At 44.5% G+C, this 19101-nt stretch overlaps 1 protein-coding gene across 1 annotated transcript in view; it reads right to left on the reverse strand.

The window, feature by feature from the left end:
- The window catches only part of Poc1b (POC1 centriolar protein B), a 106413-nt gene that overhangs the window by 69863 nt on the left and 17449 nt on the right, over positions 1-19101 (reverse strand). Inside the window, 2 exon segments of the mRNA XM_028881192.2 lie at positions 11510-11689; positions 16020-16191. Of these exon segments, the coding sequence (XP_028737025.1) occupies positions 11510-11689; positions 16020-16191 (352 nt within the window).

The raw sequence follows: 19101 nt of genomic DNA on the forward strand, positions 1-19101 counted from the left end.
CTTTGGGGTTGCAAGTGATAATTAACAGTTATTGCCTCCCTATGTGATTCTTATCACCCCTCCATTTGACCCTGGAAGCCTGGTTTGCACTGCTAAGGGAATACTGCTTGTAAGTGTATATATACCAGGACTCCCAAGGCACGAAAAGACAGAGAGAAAAAAGAGAATGGAAGAACTAGATGGGTAAGAACTTTAGAGGAACAAACTGAGATGGGGAAGAAGTAGATTGAAGGGCTACAAGAGAGTACTAGAGGAACAAGATGGAAGATGAGAAAGAGCCAGGTGGGGAAGAACAAGATGAGGTAGAACGAGAAAAGGAGAGAGGAGACGGGAGAGGAGATGATATGGGAAGGAACAAGATGGATGAGAACCTAGAAGGGGCAGAACTAGATGAAGGAATTAAGATAGAACCTAGAGGGGATCGCAGACAAGTGTAGAGAGAAATCAGGCTAAAGATGACCTAAATATGAGAGCAGAATATAAGCTTATAACTGTCACAGAATAATAAAGTATATGGACTAAGGAGTTTCGTGTACATAGATTCATTTCTTCTCATTAAAGATTAATTATCAGCTGGTTGTAGATTCTTCCCGGACCCTGGGAGGGGACTATCGAGGGGCTGGACCCCCATAGTCCCCAATAGACCAGGAAAATGGCAACCTAGGAAGTGATAACTTTTCTCAAGCTCAAGAAACGACAGCAAATGGAAACCTGGATGAGTAAATTATGCTGGAACTGGAAAACATGGACACAAAATGCAAAAGCAACTTTTCTCATTTTGTTTCAGATAAAACTGGTGGCTTAACAATCTGGGCTTTTATCGTGTGTAGAAGGAAAACTGACAAGAAGTGGGTAATAGGGATATACTTCTGTAAGTTCTGACATTTTGTCTAAACTGTTATAGATTGTGTTAAGGATGCATAATCACCTTCTAGATGTTACCAGTGAGCAGAAAAATGACAAAGAGTAAACTGAAAAAGTCAGTAGAGGAGGAAAAAAATGGGACCAATGTACAACTGAAAAGGCGAGCAGGAAATAAGTGGAGTAACAACACAGCAAGACACTGGGTGACTCACAAGACCACCCACACCGACGAACCCGGACTGTGAACTGCAGCTAAAGAGTAGAGGTTCCAGTAGGCTGAGGCAGGGCGAGCACGCATGTAAGGCCAGTCTAGCTAGATCGTGAGAGCCTGTCTCAAAACCAAACAAAATAAAATGACAAATGAAGACAACGTAAAAATTACAGGTATAACCACTGAGAAATAAATTACCTATGATGCTCAAATACATCAAGTACATTAAATAGATGATACTCAGCTACCTTAAGAGCATTACCCCAAATTATTGTGTTTATGTAAATTATATGTAAATGTGCATAATGACTTTTGAGGCTCACATGAATGTGACCCAGCACAGCCCCAGGAGGAATAGTTGGAACACAAGAGCAACAGATGGCTGATATTTATTGACACCCCACTATATGAGGAAAGTACCTCAGTTGTACTCATTTTATGGGACAGTGAACGAGGCCCAGAAAGGTTCGGCTATGTGCCCAGGATCACATGCTTACTAGGGAGCCCGTTCTTGTAATTACTCTGTCTGACCAGCCACTGGTACTGCACCACTGAGGGCAGGATTCTACTTCAACAGACAGAAGGTGCCCAGCAAGAGGCAAAGAGTCACAACAGCCAGCATGTCTGCACCTTGGCTACGGGGCTACCCGAGTAGTAAAGTTGATGGTGCTGTGTCCTCGGCACGGTTGGGTATGAGACTCATGGTCAGAATGAGAAAACGACTCCTGGAGGTCCCAATGAACCCTCTTGTTTTAGCCTGTTTTGTTTGTTTGTTTGTTTGTTTGTTTGTTTTTTTCCGAGACAGGGTTTCTCTGTGAAGCTTTGTGCCTGTCCTGGAACTCACTCTGTAGCCCAGGCTGGCCTCGAACTCACAGAGATCCGCCTGGCTCTGCCTCCTGAGTGCTGGGATTAAAGGCGTGTGCCACCATTGCCTGGCTAGCCCGGGTTGTATAAGCATCCTTCTGTACAATAATTGGACTTTGTTGTCCACGTTAAGAAGGCCCTCACTGAGGCACAAGAGGTCTAGGCCTTCTGGCAGCTGGCGGTATCATCATACCTATGAACGCTGGCTAACTGTTTAAGCATGATTCGGTTCCTGATGAGCTCTCACCCCTTGGCCGAAACCGAAAAGAGGACTTTAAACCCTGCAGACCTTCTTCTCAGTCCCGCTTCAGGACAACCTATCAAAGAAGACGTACTGAGCAGTCTGCAACTGAGTGGCCACCTAGATATTCCTCTTACCTTTTTTGTCCTAACTGCAGAAGATGAGCCAAGATTAAAATACAGATATGAAAAGAATCTCTAAGAGTGCTGGAGAGCATATACTCGGAAAGTTGCCAAGAAGCGAAATGCATTAACTGTCACCAAAGTATTTATCAAGGAATACTCCTGGGGGCGGGGAGGGCTCTGCAACTTGATGAGTCATTCCAATAGCACAGAAGCAAGCGATCTTTAAACCGTCCCCCAGAAGCGCAGGTCCCAGCAAGACAAAGGTATTCCATCACAGTCGGGTATGTGAGTGAACACGCTGTCAGTCTGAACAAGACTCAACCCAGAGGTACAAGGAACAGGCGGGGCTGCGTAAATGCATGATTACCATGCATATATAATATTCCCGAGTTTGCCATTAAAGACTCACAAAAATGACTCAGCTCCAGAGAAACCCCTGGATACTCCATCAAAGTTATCTGCTCCATCCCATCCCATCTCTGGGTAATTACTCAGAGCTCTCCTGAGGCCCTAGAGACAGAGGTTCTCATAATGCATGGGACTGTCTCAAATGTCCACTTTCCAGGTACCCGCATCACTAGGTCCCTCTGCTCTGTTGGGTCTTAACTCCAGTGCCACACTAGCAAATGTGACTTCTCCAACCTGTGTGTGTATGAATATTAATATAGTCGTTGTCTGTCTTGTCTCCCCTTGGCAGAAGGGGCTCTACCAGCATGGGGGGGGGCTCCCTGTTTTCTGTTTCTCTCATACCCACAGAATTCAGAGCAGGGCCTAGGGAGGGAGCAGAGCGCGAATGACATCTAATTCAAAGTCTACCTGGGAAGGAGCCCCTACTCATAGACCTCCTGGACACTGTGACATCCATAGGCTCGGGCTGGGGCAGTGAGGAACCCTGTTGGGGGAAGCGACGTAGAGCAGGGTCAGCGAGCAAGCTGCAAGCCTTGCCTGGAAAGCAGACGGTGCAGGAACTCAGGACACACAGCTGTGCTCTGGAAGGGCCGTGCCCAGCTGTGGGAAGGCAAGTGAACGGTGAAAAGGACAAAGAGGAACAGGTTGTCACAGAAGGAAAAGCACCCGTGCCTCAGGAAAGAGTCACTCAGAGGTCCGAGCTGGGAAACAGCATGGTCAAATCTGCCTTCTACAGAAAGCAGTTAACAGGTGTAGAGTGGTGTGTGTGTGTGTGTGTGTGTGTGTGTGTGTGAGAGAGAGAGAGAGAGAGAGAGAGAGAGAGAGAGACAGAGACAGAGAGACAGAGAGACAGAGAGAGAGAAAGAGAGAGAGAGAGAGCTACGGAAGACTGTGTAGCAAGGAGACCTTTTACAAGATGACCTTAAATGCTGTGGGATGGTCTTCCTGTACATTGTGAATATGTGGTGCTACCGTTGGTTAATAAAGACGAGGCGCGCTGAGCACTCCCCGGGGGCTGGAGGGGAGGAGATGATGTAATGGAACACAGGTAACACCATGAAGCCACGTGGCAAAACTTAGATTAATAGAAATAGGTTGAATGTTAAGTTGTAAGAGCTAGTTAATGATAAGCCTGAGCCGTAGGCCAAACAGTTGGTAATTAATATAAGCCTCTGTGTATTTACTTGCGACCGAGAGGCTGCAGGATACAGGAAAACTTCCGCCTAATACTTAAAAGCCCGGTGGGGTGGTGCACACCTTTAATCCCAGCACTGGGGAGACAGAGCAGCCTGGTCTACTGAGTGAGTTCCAGAATAGTCAAGGCAACACAGAGAAACCCTGTCTCAGAAAAAAGAAAAAAAAAAATGACTTTGAGAGTTTCCACAAGGGCCAATGATACTCAACTAAGGCAGCTAGATTGGGTATGGAGGTAGAACAGGTCCTCTGACTAGAAACTGGTTCTGTTTCAGTGTTATCTTGTACAGAAGAAGCATCTCAGCTGCACAAGAAGAAAAGCAAAGGGAGCATCCCAGGGACTCTCCTCTCCTGTTTTCTCCTTCTCTCCTTTCTTTCAGCAATGGCTGTATGCAGAGAGACGAGCACACGGTTAGAGAGCATGTCACCTTTCTGCACCTCACGGCCTGCTCTCCCCCGAATCAGCATTATTTTTAAGTCAGATCTTTGTCCACGGTATCTGTTAGGATTCCGCCGCCACTCCAGCTGCATGGCCACACATGCGCAGTTCAGCAGCTAAGCAAGGGGTCTTGCGTCTTATATCTTCAGTGCACGCTGGTGATTATGTGTGCGTGGCATGGTCGCACAATCAGCGTATGCGTGGCGTAGCTCCATAAGCCCACATGTACATGTTCATGGGAACCCTAAAAAGCCAACACAGGCCGGGCGGTGGTGGCGCACGCCTTTAATCCAGCACCGGAGCAGAGCCAGCGTCTCTGTGAGTTCAAGCCAGCTGGCTACAAAGTGATTCTAGAAAGCAAAAGCTACACAGAGAAACCCTTCTCGAAAAACCAAAAAAAAAAAAAAAAAAAAAAAAGCCGACACAGACCCTCCTTTTCTCTATTCTCTCCTGCCCCCCCCCACTGCATATGCATCTTCTCTAGGCCTGGTTCTTTTGTCCTCCCCCCCCATAAAGCTCTGATACTGGGTTTTGTGGTGGCTCGTGCCTCATGACTTTTCTGCACAGTAACCAGCGATGCTTATCATTTTTTTAAAACAACAGTATCTCTCTGAAACTACAGACTTTAACCTAAAAAGGAGGAGGACAGGCCAATGCATCATGACAGGAGATGCTGTGTCCCCACAGCACAGAGATGAGGGAGGCACAGCACTGCCACACAGACAGGGGGACGCGTGGCCTTCAACCACGGTCCTCTTCCCACTGAAAAGGGCGACAGCATTTTCACAGGCCTCTGCTGAGTCTTTCCATAAGTGACAGTGCCCAGCTGGAGAAAGCCGGTCCAATGGCAATACTCAATCCCAAACGCCATGAACATCTATTTCTCACTCTTACAATAGTCCATAAAGGAGTGTCATTGGTGTGACAGAGAGCAGGGCAACAGTGTGGTACAGGTAGGCATATAAATTTGGACATCCTGTCCCACCACACTACCGCTGTTCTAACCACATCTGGTAATAATGCTCCTGCGGGTACACTAGGTCCCTCATGCCAGGATGCTTTTCTCCTGGTTTCCTATGCCCTCTTCCCCTTCCCTTCCCTCAGCTCTGGACCCAGACTGTCTCTCTTGACTTTCTCTTGACTTTTCATCACATAAACCTAGCTCATTACCTCAGTCACACACTCCCTCATTCTTTCATTTATCATTTTCTTGTAAGTCACAACATTTCATAATAACTCAGTTTCTTGAACTCAAAGGTATTTTTGAAGATTTTTTTTTTTGTCTTATATTGCTTTGTTTGGACATTTTTTAAACACAGGAAAACTTCCAGCTACACATTACAGGTAAGAAAACAGAGAGAGTGAGAAGCAAAGAAACTCCCCAAAGACCACACGATTGAAGAATGGCAGGTGTGGGTTTCAACCCATATATTGTTTGGGTCCAGCCTGTATGTTCTTAACCACACATGTGTGTGGACAGAAATGACACTGTAATGCCCGCAGCCAAGAAGTAACCAAGCTCTTTGGAAGAAAACACGATTCACTAAAAGTGTAACTTCATCTCTGTCGATTCCTGCTAGGCTTGCTACCATAGATCATAATCAGCACCTCCTGAGTAACAGCACCCATTGAGACCATAGCAACCATGAAGAGTGTGAGCTGTTAGGTCACAGCGCTGTCTAGACTCAAACTCCCACTCTAACCTGCCCAGGTCCACAGGGGCCACAGTTTGCCAGTGAACATACCTATGCCACATCATTTCTGTGACATGGCTCCTCTGTCCCCATGCTAGATATGGGGTACGGGTGTGAGTCTACTCCTGGCCAAAGCAGCCATTTCTACCAGGTACTTGACTTGGCCTGAGGGAACCACCATTTCTCACCACTAGATGAGGGATGGGCACAGGACTCTACTCGGGTCTGAGTCATTTCTAGCCTTTTTCTCACAGAAATAGAGGGAAGAGGCTTTTCCTGGGCACCCTCAAAGCTATGAGGATTTAAGCCTGGCGCCTCAGTACCAGTGTGTTTGAAAAAACAAAGCAAGCATGCAGAGGCCCAGAATCATCCCTGGTTCTGGTTGTGCCTATCTGGTTGTGTAAGGTTATTAAGCACACCAGGTAATTAACCCCTGTAGGGAAGAAAAGCCAATGGAGCTGGGTTTCTGACAATGTCCAGTAAGTGAGTCTGAGCTTCATCTCTCTGGAATTTACTTTCCTCATCTGCCTAATGGGAAAGCAAACATGCCTTCCTTTCCAGGCTGCAAATCCAATTTTGCCTCACATTGCTTGGCCACAGCAGAATTCTGGAACCTCAGGAAAGCCTCCACGAGCTCTCTACTCTGGCATCTTTCCTTGTGGTACCAGGATGACAACACTGGCAATGTGGTTGCCAGTTGGAGATGTAGTGTGGCCCCCCTGAGCCAAAGCTGTAGTGGCCAGTTTGCCGAGGTGGTTGCTTTCCAGCAGGGAACCCCTTCCTCCAACTTTCTCAGTTCAGGCTCTCTACTCAAATGAATGTTTGTTTTTTTGTTTTGTTTTGTTTTGGTTTTTTGGTTTTTTCAAGACAGGGTTTCCCTGTGTAGCTTTGTGCCTTTCCTGGGACTCACTTGGTAGTCCAGGCTGGCCTCGAACTCACAGAGATCCACCTGGCTCTGCCTCCCAAGTGCTGGGATTAAAAGTGTGTGCCACCACCGCCCAGCTGAATGTTCGTTTTTACAAACTGCAGCCTTCAATGGGTGGACTTGTGCCTTTAGGGCACCTTCCATATTTTCCCCTGGACAAGAATGAGTTTTCTCTTTAATCGTGTGCATCTTTCTCTCAATTACAGATGATCTCTCTATGCTGTTCTCATCTGCAACTCTGAACTTGCTCAGATGCTTGTAAGAGTTAGGTAGTAACAAGCCTGAGCTATCGGCCAAGTTTTTATAATTTATATTAAGTCAGTTATTTGGGAAGTGGCTGCCAGTTATTTGGGAGCAGGAAGATGGGAGAGGAAAACTCTGCCTAAAAATGGCACCTAACGTCCGGAGCTACATACATCCACATAAAGCCTGGAAAAGCTTAAAAAAAAAAAAAAAAAAGGATTCTAAACACACAGAAAGGGAGCTAGACTTGGCTTCCTAGTCTTGTATCTCTCACACCTGCTTTAGTACAGAGATGCATCTCCCAGCAACCGCCAGCACACCATGGCATACACACAGGCTGCGGTACAGAGAGCTGTCTCCCAGCCGCTACCTGTGGGCTTAAGCTACCAGAGCAAGCTCCACCAGTGCACTGCATGGTGGGTTTGGGGTTTTTGCTCATGCAGACAGAAAAGGTTACAGGTATGCAGTAAAGACAGATTCAGATGAAAAAAACCTCTAAATGGGTTACAGTGTGTTTAAAAATATACACAGGCTTGGGAGAGAAAAGAAAAAGGGTAGAAAAGTCCTTAAAAAAGGAATAGAGCAATAAAAAATATAATAAGCCATGTAAAGATGGAAAATACACAGAGTCTGGATCGTGTATGTTATTGTATTATCTTTGAATTTTTTGGCTGCTAAGAGACACTGGATTATAAAAACTGCTAGATTCAACCAACCTATATATTTTAAAAATATCTTGAATTCAAACTTTAAGCTAAAAGATGTGTTACTTTGGGGGAAAGATATGCTTTTATTTATACAGGAAATGAAAGGTTGTGGATTCATTCTGGGTTAAAGAAAACCAGGTTTGAGTGAGGAAAACACCTTGAATTCCTGACTACAGACATAAAGAAATAAACCTAAAAGAACTACAAGACACATGATGTATATTTTATCTGCTCAAACACATAAAAAAAATCATCTTTGGCTAACTTGTATACAATGCACAGTCTATATTTGATACATATATGTATGTTACCTTTAAAAGTTTATATATTCTCAGTACAAGGGGACCAAACACCAATAAAAATGGATGGACCAAGTGATCCAGCATCCAAAACAGCTTCAAGGCTGCTGACTGAGATGATCCAGCCTCACAGACTATAGCCAAGACTTAACAATTATCCTGATTTTCTCAAGGTTCTCTCAAAGATTACCAGTGCACCCAGACAAAAGAAAGTAGTCTAGAGAAAACAACGTCCACATTCCCAAAATATTGGTTATGGATGTTTGTTATCATTTAAGGAGGGGTTGATTACAAATTGTTATTGGTCATGGTCAGGAAAAAAAGCTGAACAAAGGAGATTAGATTCAAGGATCTTTTTCTGAAAAGAAAAAAGGGGGTTGGATATAAAATGATAGGATAAAAGGGTAGATTATTGAATCTACTTTTAAACCAAACAAGCAACTACTAGTCTTAAATATTTTACATTGGTATGGATTTTTGTATACTGATACAAATTTAAAGTTAATTTTGTTATACTGTATGCATGTTTCTACTCTGTTTGGGTTATTGTGATTATGCAACTCATTTAAAAATTTAGTGTATAATTAAAAAATACAGATTATTAGTCATCTATAATAGTCAAACTTAGTCTTGTTAGCTATGTTTTCAAGGTCATAAACAAATACATTTAGATAAATAGATGGTCTTCAAACACTCAAAAACCTTCAGAACATTGGATAAATAGTCTTCAAACACTCGAAGACCTACAGAATATGGCATTTAATACATTTAATAACCTAGGGCTTTTCATGACAGTGAGACATGTCTGCTCCTGGCAGCACCAATCTACTCCAGAGAAGATGATGGGCACTGAAGAAACTCTGTACGGAGTTTGCGTTCTTTATGGCAAAAGCTAGCCATGTGGGCAAAGAAACCGCCCTTCCTCAATTGCTGACAGTTACTGTTCAAACTGGACCAGCAGGGCACAAGAAAGGAGACTCCAAACTTTGCCAAGACAAGATAGGACAGTCCTTCAAATTCTCTGCTTCACAGGAAAGTCTGTCAGAGATGGTACGTCTGTAGGCCAGAGATGGAGGCCCCAGCGTTGCAGAGGAACTTGGGGTGACTGTACAAGCAGCCTGATGTACCTGTCATCAGGCAACATTTCATCCTTTTGGGATCTTTGATGGAGTTACAGACTAAATAATACTTTTCCTTAGTTATGATAGAAAGCAAATTAAGTATAAAACTTGAGACTCACCAAGATAAAAAAATAATAGAGTATTTTCTCTAATTTTGCCAAATACAAACAGACTAGATATTCTAACTATAATTCTTACTTAATAACTGTTTTTGTTGTATATAATTTTACTATGTTAAAGTTAAAACCTTCCTTTTTTATTAGACAAAAAAAATTTATTAGGGAAATGCTGTGGAATAACCCTTCTATACACTGTGTGAATATATGTTGCTACTATGATTGGTTTAATAAACAAGCTGACTGGCCTATGCTGAACAGGATAAAGTTAGTTGGGAAAACCAAACTAGGAGAATGATGGGAAAAAGGGTGGAGTCAGGGAGACTCGAGCCAGCAGCTGACGAAGCAGGAAGTGTAGAAAATGAGGTAACAAGCCATGAACCACATGGTAAAGCATAGATAAGAAATATGGGTTAATTTAAATATAAGAGTTAGGTAGTAACAAGTCTGAGCTATTAACCGAGCATTTATAATTTATATTAAGTCTCCGAATCAGTCATTTGGATGGGACAGGAAAACTCTGCCCACATATGCCTTTCCTCACCAACCTTCACACTTTCCCTACCTTGTGGCTCTCTCTTACTGTAGATCTGAGTAAGAGCAGGGAACAGTGGCCATTACACCCTGAATGCTATACTGTCTTGACATTTCTCTCACAAACAAATTAGACTATTACTTTTCAGTTCAGTTTCATTCAAGTTCTCAGGACATGAGCAGAATGCTGCCAGATTTGTCTGTAATTCAAATGGTCTGTAGCACTGTTCTCAACAGATACCTGTTCTACCTCTAAACTCCTCACATTCTTCCTGGTCTCTCCCACAAGAAGGGCCTGTTAAGATATGTTTATAGGGCTGTTCTAGTCCAAAGTTTCAAACTCTTCCACATTCCTGCACAAATCAGTTACAAAGGCTTAAGAACCACGTGGTCACAATGATCACAGCAACCACCCACTTCTGGTTACCAGTTTCTAAGTTGCTTTTCTTCACTACTTTGACAAGCAAGTTAGGGAAGGAAGGGTTTCCTTAGGCTCACAGTTAAAGGACACAGTCCATCATGGCAGGGAGGTCACAATGTAGGAGCATGAAAGAGCGGGTCACATGGCATCCATATTTAAGAAGCTGAGAGATATGAATGCTGGTGCTCAGCTAGCACCCCCCTTTTTATCAAGTGCCCACAGAACGTTGATGCCTATGGTTAGAGCAAGTTTTCTCACCTCAGTAAACACAATCTAGAAACGCTTTCATAGTGATTCCCAGAGGTCTGTTTCTTAGATGATTCTAAACTAGTCAAGCCGATAATGGCTATCCTCACACAGCACACGGCTACCCTAGTACTAAGTGAGCTGCAGGAAGGAGCATGCTCTACTGTGCACCATACAAAACATGGCTACCCCAGTACTAAGTGAGCTGCAGGAAGGAGCATGCTCTACTATGCACCACACAGCACACAGCTACCCCAGTACTAAGTGAGCTGCAGGAAGGAGCATGCTCTACTGTGCACCACACAGCACATGGCTACCTAAGTACTAAGTGAGCTGCAGGAAGGAGCATGCTCTACTGGTGTTTTCTCTCCACCTTTTCCTACTTCTACTATCTGCTCCTTGCTTTTCTCAAACAACCACAGGCTCTCACCTCCTTTGACAGATCTCCTCAAGCTGTGCTCTTTCCTTCTTTTCCTCCCTTAGGTCTCTACTTAAAGACAGACTTCTCTGTAAGGCAGCCCCTGAACACCATTCATAACTGCACATACAGACTTACTATCTATCTATCTATCTATCTATCTATCTATCTATCTATCTATCTATCTATCTATCTAACTATCTATCTATCATCTATCTATCTATCTATGTAAATATTTTAAATTGCCTGATTCTAGAGTGTAAGCTCCATGAAAACAAGGGATTTTAACTGCTTTGTTAATAGGTGACCCCAGCACACAGCAGTCACAGAATATTTGAGTGAGTGACTGAATATGACCCTAATCCCCTTCCTGAAGGTTGGGGGATCAAATACTGTCTGGAGCAGGAAACGTCCTGTCGGAAGAAGCGTCTGCACTTACTTGGCACAGCGTACCCAGTGCGTGTGTCGGTACAGAGAGTAGAGGAAGCGCTGGCGGTACATGTTCCATATTTTGATAGATTTGTCTTCGGAAGCTGTAACCAGAAGCTGGCCATCGGCTGAAAAGTCCACACTTCGAACCGGAGCCGTGTGCGCTTTAAATTCAGAGGACTTCCCTGTCCTGTAAACGAAGTTCAATAGCGATAAATGACTTAATTTTGCTATCTACCCACCACACAGAGCTGGAAACTTACGGGTAGCTCAGTGCTCACGCAACCTTACAGAAGTGCGTGCAGGCCACGCGGTGCGTCCTTCACTGGTCCTGTTGGGCACTGGCTCGGCTCATGGAAGCCACAGCTCACACTTGGCAGGAGGGAGGCTGCTAATCCTCGCCCCTGAAACGCACTGCTGCTTCTGCCTTAATGGGAAGCTGGGACCACTGTTTGAACCTGTCTCCACACGGCACTTTCCGTTACTGTAGAAACAGTCGTCTGTAGTTTAAAGGAGTTTCAGCCTTGAAGATCTAAAGCTGACTAAGGCTGAAAGCCCCAAGGCAAAGTTCTGAATCCATGCCACATGGAGTTCTGTGAGCTAATAGTCTGGCCCAGGAGAGGAAGGCGTCTTCTGTGCTACACGTCTCTTTCCCCTATTCCCTGGGTCTAGACCAACCAGGATCAACTAACTACCCAAGGCTCCAGTGTATATTGACTGCCTTGCTGACCTCATGGCCTCCATCTTATTTATACCCATTAACAACCAAAGTGCTTTGAAATTTCACATACACTTCTTTTCTTAACTGGGGGAAGGAGAAAAGATAAGAGAGCAATGGAGAATACAGTGTGAGGTGTTGGAGGTACGGAAAATCTTTGAAAAATAGATGAGGATGGGTAACTCTCTGGAGAAGCCCTCACTTTCCTGAGTGGGCACTATCCTTTTCCCAAGTAGCTCTCCTATGAACACGTGCTAAGTTAAAAATTTCGAAAAACTCAGCTCCTCTTCATTAAGAAGAAGAAGAAGAAGAAGAAGAAGAAGAAGAAGAAGAAGAAGAAGAAGAAGAAGAAGAAGAAGAAGAAGAAGAATCATCATCATCAGCAGCAGCAGCAGCAGCAGCAGGTCAAGTGGTGCTGAGTGCCCAGGTGAATGCTGGGAAATTCTGTGCCAGTGTTAAGTCCACAAGGCATGGTCACTTTGCACTATAACCAGGACTTAGTCATTTTTTGCTCTTAGAAAATCATTTTTTGGCTGGGCGGTGGTGGTGCTTGCCTTTTACCCAGCACTCGGGAAGCAGAGCCAGGCGGATCTCTGTGAGTTCAAGGCCAGCCTGGTCTATAGAGCGAGAACCAGGACAGGCACCGAAGCTACACAGAGAGAAACCCTGTCTCGAAAAACCAGAAAGAAAATTGTTTCCTATAGTAGAGATGGCCACAATGCTGGAAGAAAATAACACACCAGAATTCAGCCAGGGACATCTATCTTAGATTCTCAATCTTAGATGCTCACATGACTGTAACTCCCATGGGAATGGAGCAACAGCAGCGTGTCTCTATGAGGGAAGAGCAGAGATGTCATATGCAACTTCTCCTCCACACATTACACCCCTAATCCTGCGGTTACCACTTCCTACATGTCCTCTGAATATCCTCTTCTTCCTACCTCAGTGCTGCTTGCCTTCAGGAACTTAAATCCTTAGCACCCTTCACCTAGATTAGTGCAAAAGCCTCTTAGTTTCCCTGCTCTAATCCTTTATTCCCTCCCCACCTCACACCCCCCCCCCCCGCCACCTACACACTGTGCTTATCACTTGTTGAAAAGGTAATGGCCAGCACATAAATCCCAGTGTAAACATATTCCTGGCTCTCGCAACATAAAATACAACGCCCTAAGCGCACTAGCAGGATATCCTGCTACTGAGCTGAACTTTGTACCCGGAGCAGTCAGGGTGCTTCAAACACACCTGTGCCTCTGCATCTGTGCTCTTAGGAAGAGCGTTGCCCATCTGCAGACCCCCGACCCAACCACACTGCCCCCGATCTGCTACAAGGATTTGAATCACTGCAGTGTTTCTGACTTTTAAGAACTAAACTCGTTTCTTGCCTATTGACCCATAAGTGTTCGGAGGATAGGAATGACCTTTCTCATCTCTGTGAGACCATCAGTTATACATATGTTAGGTACACAGCAAGAGTTCAATGACTCCCTACTGAATTCCACTGGGAAGAATCAATACTTTAAAGCTTCCTAGACTTAGTCTGGATTGCCCAGCCAGTGGCCCATGGGGGCAAATGTGACTTTATCATTAATTTCTATCACCAGGCATAGAGTAATACATATGTAATAATTGATATTAGTAGTAAACATCCAGGAGACAGTCCTCGAGGATGACGTCAGTCAGTTTTCAAGGGGAACTCTTGTGAAAAGAAATCAGGAGACAAGAAAGGAAAGACGTGGGATCTCCAGTGACCAGGAAGCCAGTCAGTCAGTCAGTCAATATCATTAAAATAGTCCCTGAACTTCAGTCTGCACCCCACCCAGCAGTCTGTGCGACTACGCGGGTATCATTCTGGGCCTCCTCTGAGCTGGGCGAGCTGGGCTGCCCTGCCCTGGGCCCCACGCACAGGAAGCTCAGCAGACAGCAAGGCAACAGAGTTCATGTGCTGTTTACTGGGCCGCGGCTTCGCTGCCCTCTTCTTTTGAATCCCGTCTGATTTTGTGGCTTATTCCGTCCAGCACGTAAGACACTGTGCAGGTGAGGGCCTGGTCCTTCAGACTGTAAAAGCTTTTGATTTACAATCTTGGAGCTCAGCTGTCACGCTGTGGGAAAGCCTAGGCTATTCTGCTGGATGAGAAGGCTCACCAAGGCCCCGGACTTGTGACTGAGGCACACACCGGCAGCTCAGCCACCAGCTCATGAGGCTGTGTGGTAACCTCAGCCAACACCAAACTGGGAGAAAAACATCCCAGCCACCCACAACATGAAGAGAAGGGGTAGTTTTTGAATTAAGCTACTCAGTATGGGGGATTTTAAGCAGTGATGAGTAACTTGAGTTAAGTTACTCAGTATGGGGGATTTTAAGCAATGATGAATAACTAATCACTGACATATAAATTCCCCATTGCCCTGGCCCCACTGCGATAGTATTTAGAAATAGAAACCAGCATACAGAAATACAATCACCATGTAGGTTTCTACACCAAGCTAATGGTTCAGTGCGATTTCAGTGCCCTCACCCCTTGAATGCTTTGTTTCTCAAATCAGTAATAGAAAACAAGCTGTAACTCCTTCAACAATGGACGAGTCCTAAATGTCCAAAGCTTCCTCCTGATCCCCACACTTGCCGCTTTCAACTCCGAGTTTCCCTATAGTCCATGCACACTTTCATGTCAATTCTCTTTAAGAGCTTTTATTTCTGTCAGCACCGTATTCGGATTTTTCAGAACAGAATTCCCCTTGGGTGGTGGCAGAACACAGTACCTAGGGGCAGGCAATCACTCCTAAGTGCCTGAGCCCATTTAGTGTACAGACTGGAAATCAGGTCCTGCCACCATAGCGTCGAGGGAAACGCTGGCGGTCCATCCTCCTCTACACACGGAGGGAATTTACAGTACATCCACAAGTCATTCCAAAAGGACTCTAGGAAGAGGAGGGGCAGATACACGATACAAGGAAGGCTGGCGGTATGGCGTGATTCCTTTTTTTATGGGTGTTCGAAATTTTATCTACTTAAAATTGAAAACTTAAAAAATTACCCTAACACTAAAGCCTTTTACAATCGACCGGGTGTCAGCTCATGTCTCAACAGTGTCTCACAGAAGATCTGTAATGATGTGACTTCAGCAAATGCAATGATACACACACACACACACACACACACACACACACACACACACACACACACACACACACACATTGGCTTTTCCAGACAGGGTTTCTCTGTGTAGCCCTGGCTGTCCTGGTCTTCGCTCTGTAGACCAGGCTGGCCTCAAATTCTGAGATCTGCCTGCCTCTGCCTCCTGAGTGCTGGGATGAAAGGCTTGTGGCACCACTGCCAAGCAATGATTTACATTTTTGTCAGAAAGTTTTTAAACAAGAAAATTCTAGAGCTCCAAAATTAATAACAATTAAAGGATAGTCTAAGCACAGGGGTGCTGACAAGGTTCCGAGGGCCCCTAAAAACCCATGAATGGGTACAAAGAGGCTAATAAATTAATCTTCTGATATATGCCATTGTGTTTCTTTCAGATTTAAAGAGATTGCAAGCCGTCTCCCCCCAAAAAAAATCAGACATATTGTATGGATCTCCGGGTTAGAAATGGTTTTTCAAAAGGACGACCTAATTTTGAGTTGAATGAAATAGCTCAAGTTTAAAACCAGGGCAGTATTTCCGTGACCCCAATGAGCACAGGCCATTAATGAGCTGAGGCATCCCCAGGAAGCAGATTAGGAGCAGCCAGGCCTCAGGAGCCTCTCACGGTCCCAATCGGAAGTGTATCGAGTGTTTGCTTCTCCTTACCTATCAGGAACCCAGAGTCTAACAGTTCTGTCTCGTGAAGCTGACGCCAGTAAGTTTCCCTGGGGAGAAAACTGTACGCTGGTCACGACGTCCTTGTGGCCGACATATCTGTAAGCTCTAGTGTGTGGCTTCAAACTCCATAGCATGAGAAAGGTGTCCCAAGAAGCAGTGGCTGTCAGGAAAGGGAAGAAAAAACCAGCCAGGGTTAAGACAGGGTCACATGTGTGCACCATCAATAACAGCCTATGAGTGACAGAGAAGTTGGAGGTTGCAGGGCTGACCTGGCACTGGCAAAAGTATTTTATTATTTAAAACTATTCTTATTTTATTATGAAATATTCAGACTTGGTATGCTCTCCAGCAGGGGGACTAGGCCCAAGATTCAAGGAGAATGCAGGAACTACTTGCGATAAGAAGGAAGCGGGCTGTAGAAGAGGCTACTATAGGCTGAGTCATTCTGTCTGCCCGGGTGACTAGAAGTTACTTTAACCTCAGTGTTGGGGTAATCAATCTCTTCAGAGGGACAGGTGAGAGCTACTTTCAAAAACTATGTGGCAGTGAGTTCACACAGAGGTCACAACAGCATAAATAGCACTAATACACTCTTTGCCTAATCCTACCTGTTAATATTGTCTGTATGTCCTTGGTGCTTCGCTTTGTACATGAACACGTGTGTATGCAGAAACATTTTCCTGAACCAGGTGAAATGCACTGTATAAATCACACCATCTTTATTGCTAAACACTTCCATGTGCTTTCCCTAGGAATATGGTTATTCTCTCACATACCCACAGTGCAGGTAAGCTTGAGAAATGAATCACCCACCCACCAAAGGTATACTAACCTCATCAACTCATCCAGAAATGCTTTTAAAGCCGGGTGAGATGACCTTAAAAATCTGTTTCTGCTCTGTAAGCTTATGACATGTCATGATTAATAAAAAGAACTGCATGTCAGGCATTAGCTTAAAAATCTTTAAGTGAAGGAAAAATGAATGTGATCAACGTTGGAAATCAATTCCTTGACAAAGAAGGAACTAGTAACCATTAGGAAAGGTGGATTTAACTCATGCCCACAGAACAAGTTCTATTATACACACATCCCAGAAGAGCCCCAACAACAGGAACCAGGTCACTGGGAATCACTATGTATCTAGAGAATGCAAAGGGAATACAGCAACCCTGTAAATGAAGTACAGTGAGCATCACTGACAGGCAGAAACGGGGCCCAGCTTTACAAAGTTATGGCCATCTCTCCTAAGTTCTTATGCGCTGGCTCCACGCTTACAGGCCGGTGAGTTTCTAGGTTTCAAGCCATAATTTTGTTCAATGTCTTTCCTTAAAAAAAAAGAGGAGAAAGGGAAGAGTACAAGAAGCTGATGCTCTGCTACAGTTCATCAAACCCTTAAACCATGTGTTTTGGGGTCTGTTTACTGGGGATCAGTGTTGAAAACAGATAAGACAACTGGTTACACACGCACTACACTTAGGATCCTATTTTTGTCCTGTGTCTTATGCTACAAACACGATGTACAGCAGCAAGATATAACCCGTCCCCTCTAAGAAAGGTCACATACGGTGGTGAACCATCCTTAGCATCATCACACCTGTCAGGAGCATCCTAACATGTATGCCATTACTCATGTTAGACACTGTGATGCGGGGGTCTCTTCTGGGGAAGGTGGATGACATCATCTCGCTAAGACAGCAGGAAGAGCTGCTTCATCTTAGCCAAACGGCCTGGGAGCAACTTTTGTTGTCCTTTTTAGAAGGGTTTTATTTTATAACGCAGACTGGCCTCAAACACGCCATCTTCCCACCTCAGCTTTCAAAGGATTGGGAATACAGGCATGCTCCACTGTGCCCAGCAGAAGGAAACCCATATGCAAAGCCTGAGACTATACTAGGAAGACAGAGGACAGGCAAGAAGGCAAGTGGTGTCCCGGGGCATAGACTTAGGTCAAGGAGGCATGGGGAGAGGCAGAGTTTACTCCAAGGGCAGTAGGAAGTCACTGAGTTTTGAAGAGAGGTTATTCCATGCTCTGGGTGGGAAAACGGTAACTGTCACTGGAGAAGAGATTTTTTTTTTTTCAAATGAGTAAATTCTGTATGTACTATGGATTAAAATGTCATTAAACATTAAGCTTTTAGAGAATATAGAATAACTTTATGAGCTTGAGGTAAGCCAAGTCTGCTTGAACAAGACACATAAACTGATAATTATAAAGAAAGAATGATATCTGGTGTTATAGTAAAATGAAAACATTTTCCTTCCTTGAAAAAAAATCACTGTAAGCGGAGTATGGCAGCACATTGCTTTTAATCCCAGTGCTTGGAGGAAGAAGCAGGCAGGTCTCTGTGAGTTCGAGGCCAGTCTGGCCTACAAAGTGGGTTTCAGGCCAGGGCTGCATAATGAGACCTGTGTCTCAAAAAATGAAACAAAACAAAAAAACCCACAAAGAAAGAAAGAAAAAAGAACACCACTTTGCTGAGCATGGTGGAACACGTCTACAATTCCTGAGCTCAGGAGACAGAAGCAGAAAGAGCATGTCTGAGTTAGAGGCCAGCCTGGACTACAGTAAATTCCAGCCAGACTGATCTACATGAGAATATCCTATCTCAGTGAGCATGCGCATGTGCATATGCATGCACACACACACACACACACACACACACACACACACACACACACACTGCTAACCAATGCTAACCAAGTGAAAAACTACACTGGGAGAAGACTGTATGTATGCATGTATGAATGAATACTCCATAGTTAACAAAGTGTGCTTAGAAACTTCAAGAATCATATAAATAAGAAAATAGGCAAAGCTTAAACAGATGTCTCTTTATAAACCACAAGCCAGTAAATAAGAAAAAGTGCTCAATTCTGTTAGTCATCTGGAAACCACAGTGTCACCACGCCCTCCTCCAAATGTTTACAATGAAAGAGACTGGATCTCGGGGGGCATGGACTGACCAGGACTCTTCCAGCATGCTGGTTGATATCATCACTTTGGAAAGTGTCTGACTGTATCTATCTGAAGGGGAACACACACTTCTCATTTGAGTCAGCAGCTACACTC

The sequence above is a fragment of the Peromyscus leucopus genome, chromosome 18 (genome assembly GCF_004664715.2).
Source record: "Peromyscus leucopus breed LL Stock chromosome 18, UCI_PerLeu_2.1, whole genome shotgun sequence".
Lineage (NCBI taxonomy): Eukaryota > Metazoa > Chordata > Mammalia > Rodentia > Cricetidae > Peromyscus > Peromyscus leucopus.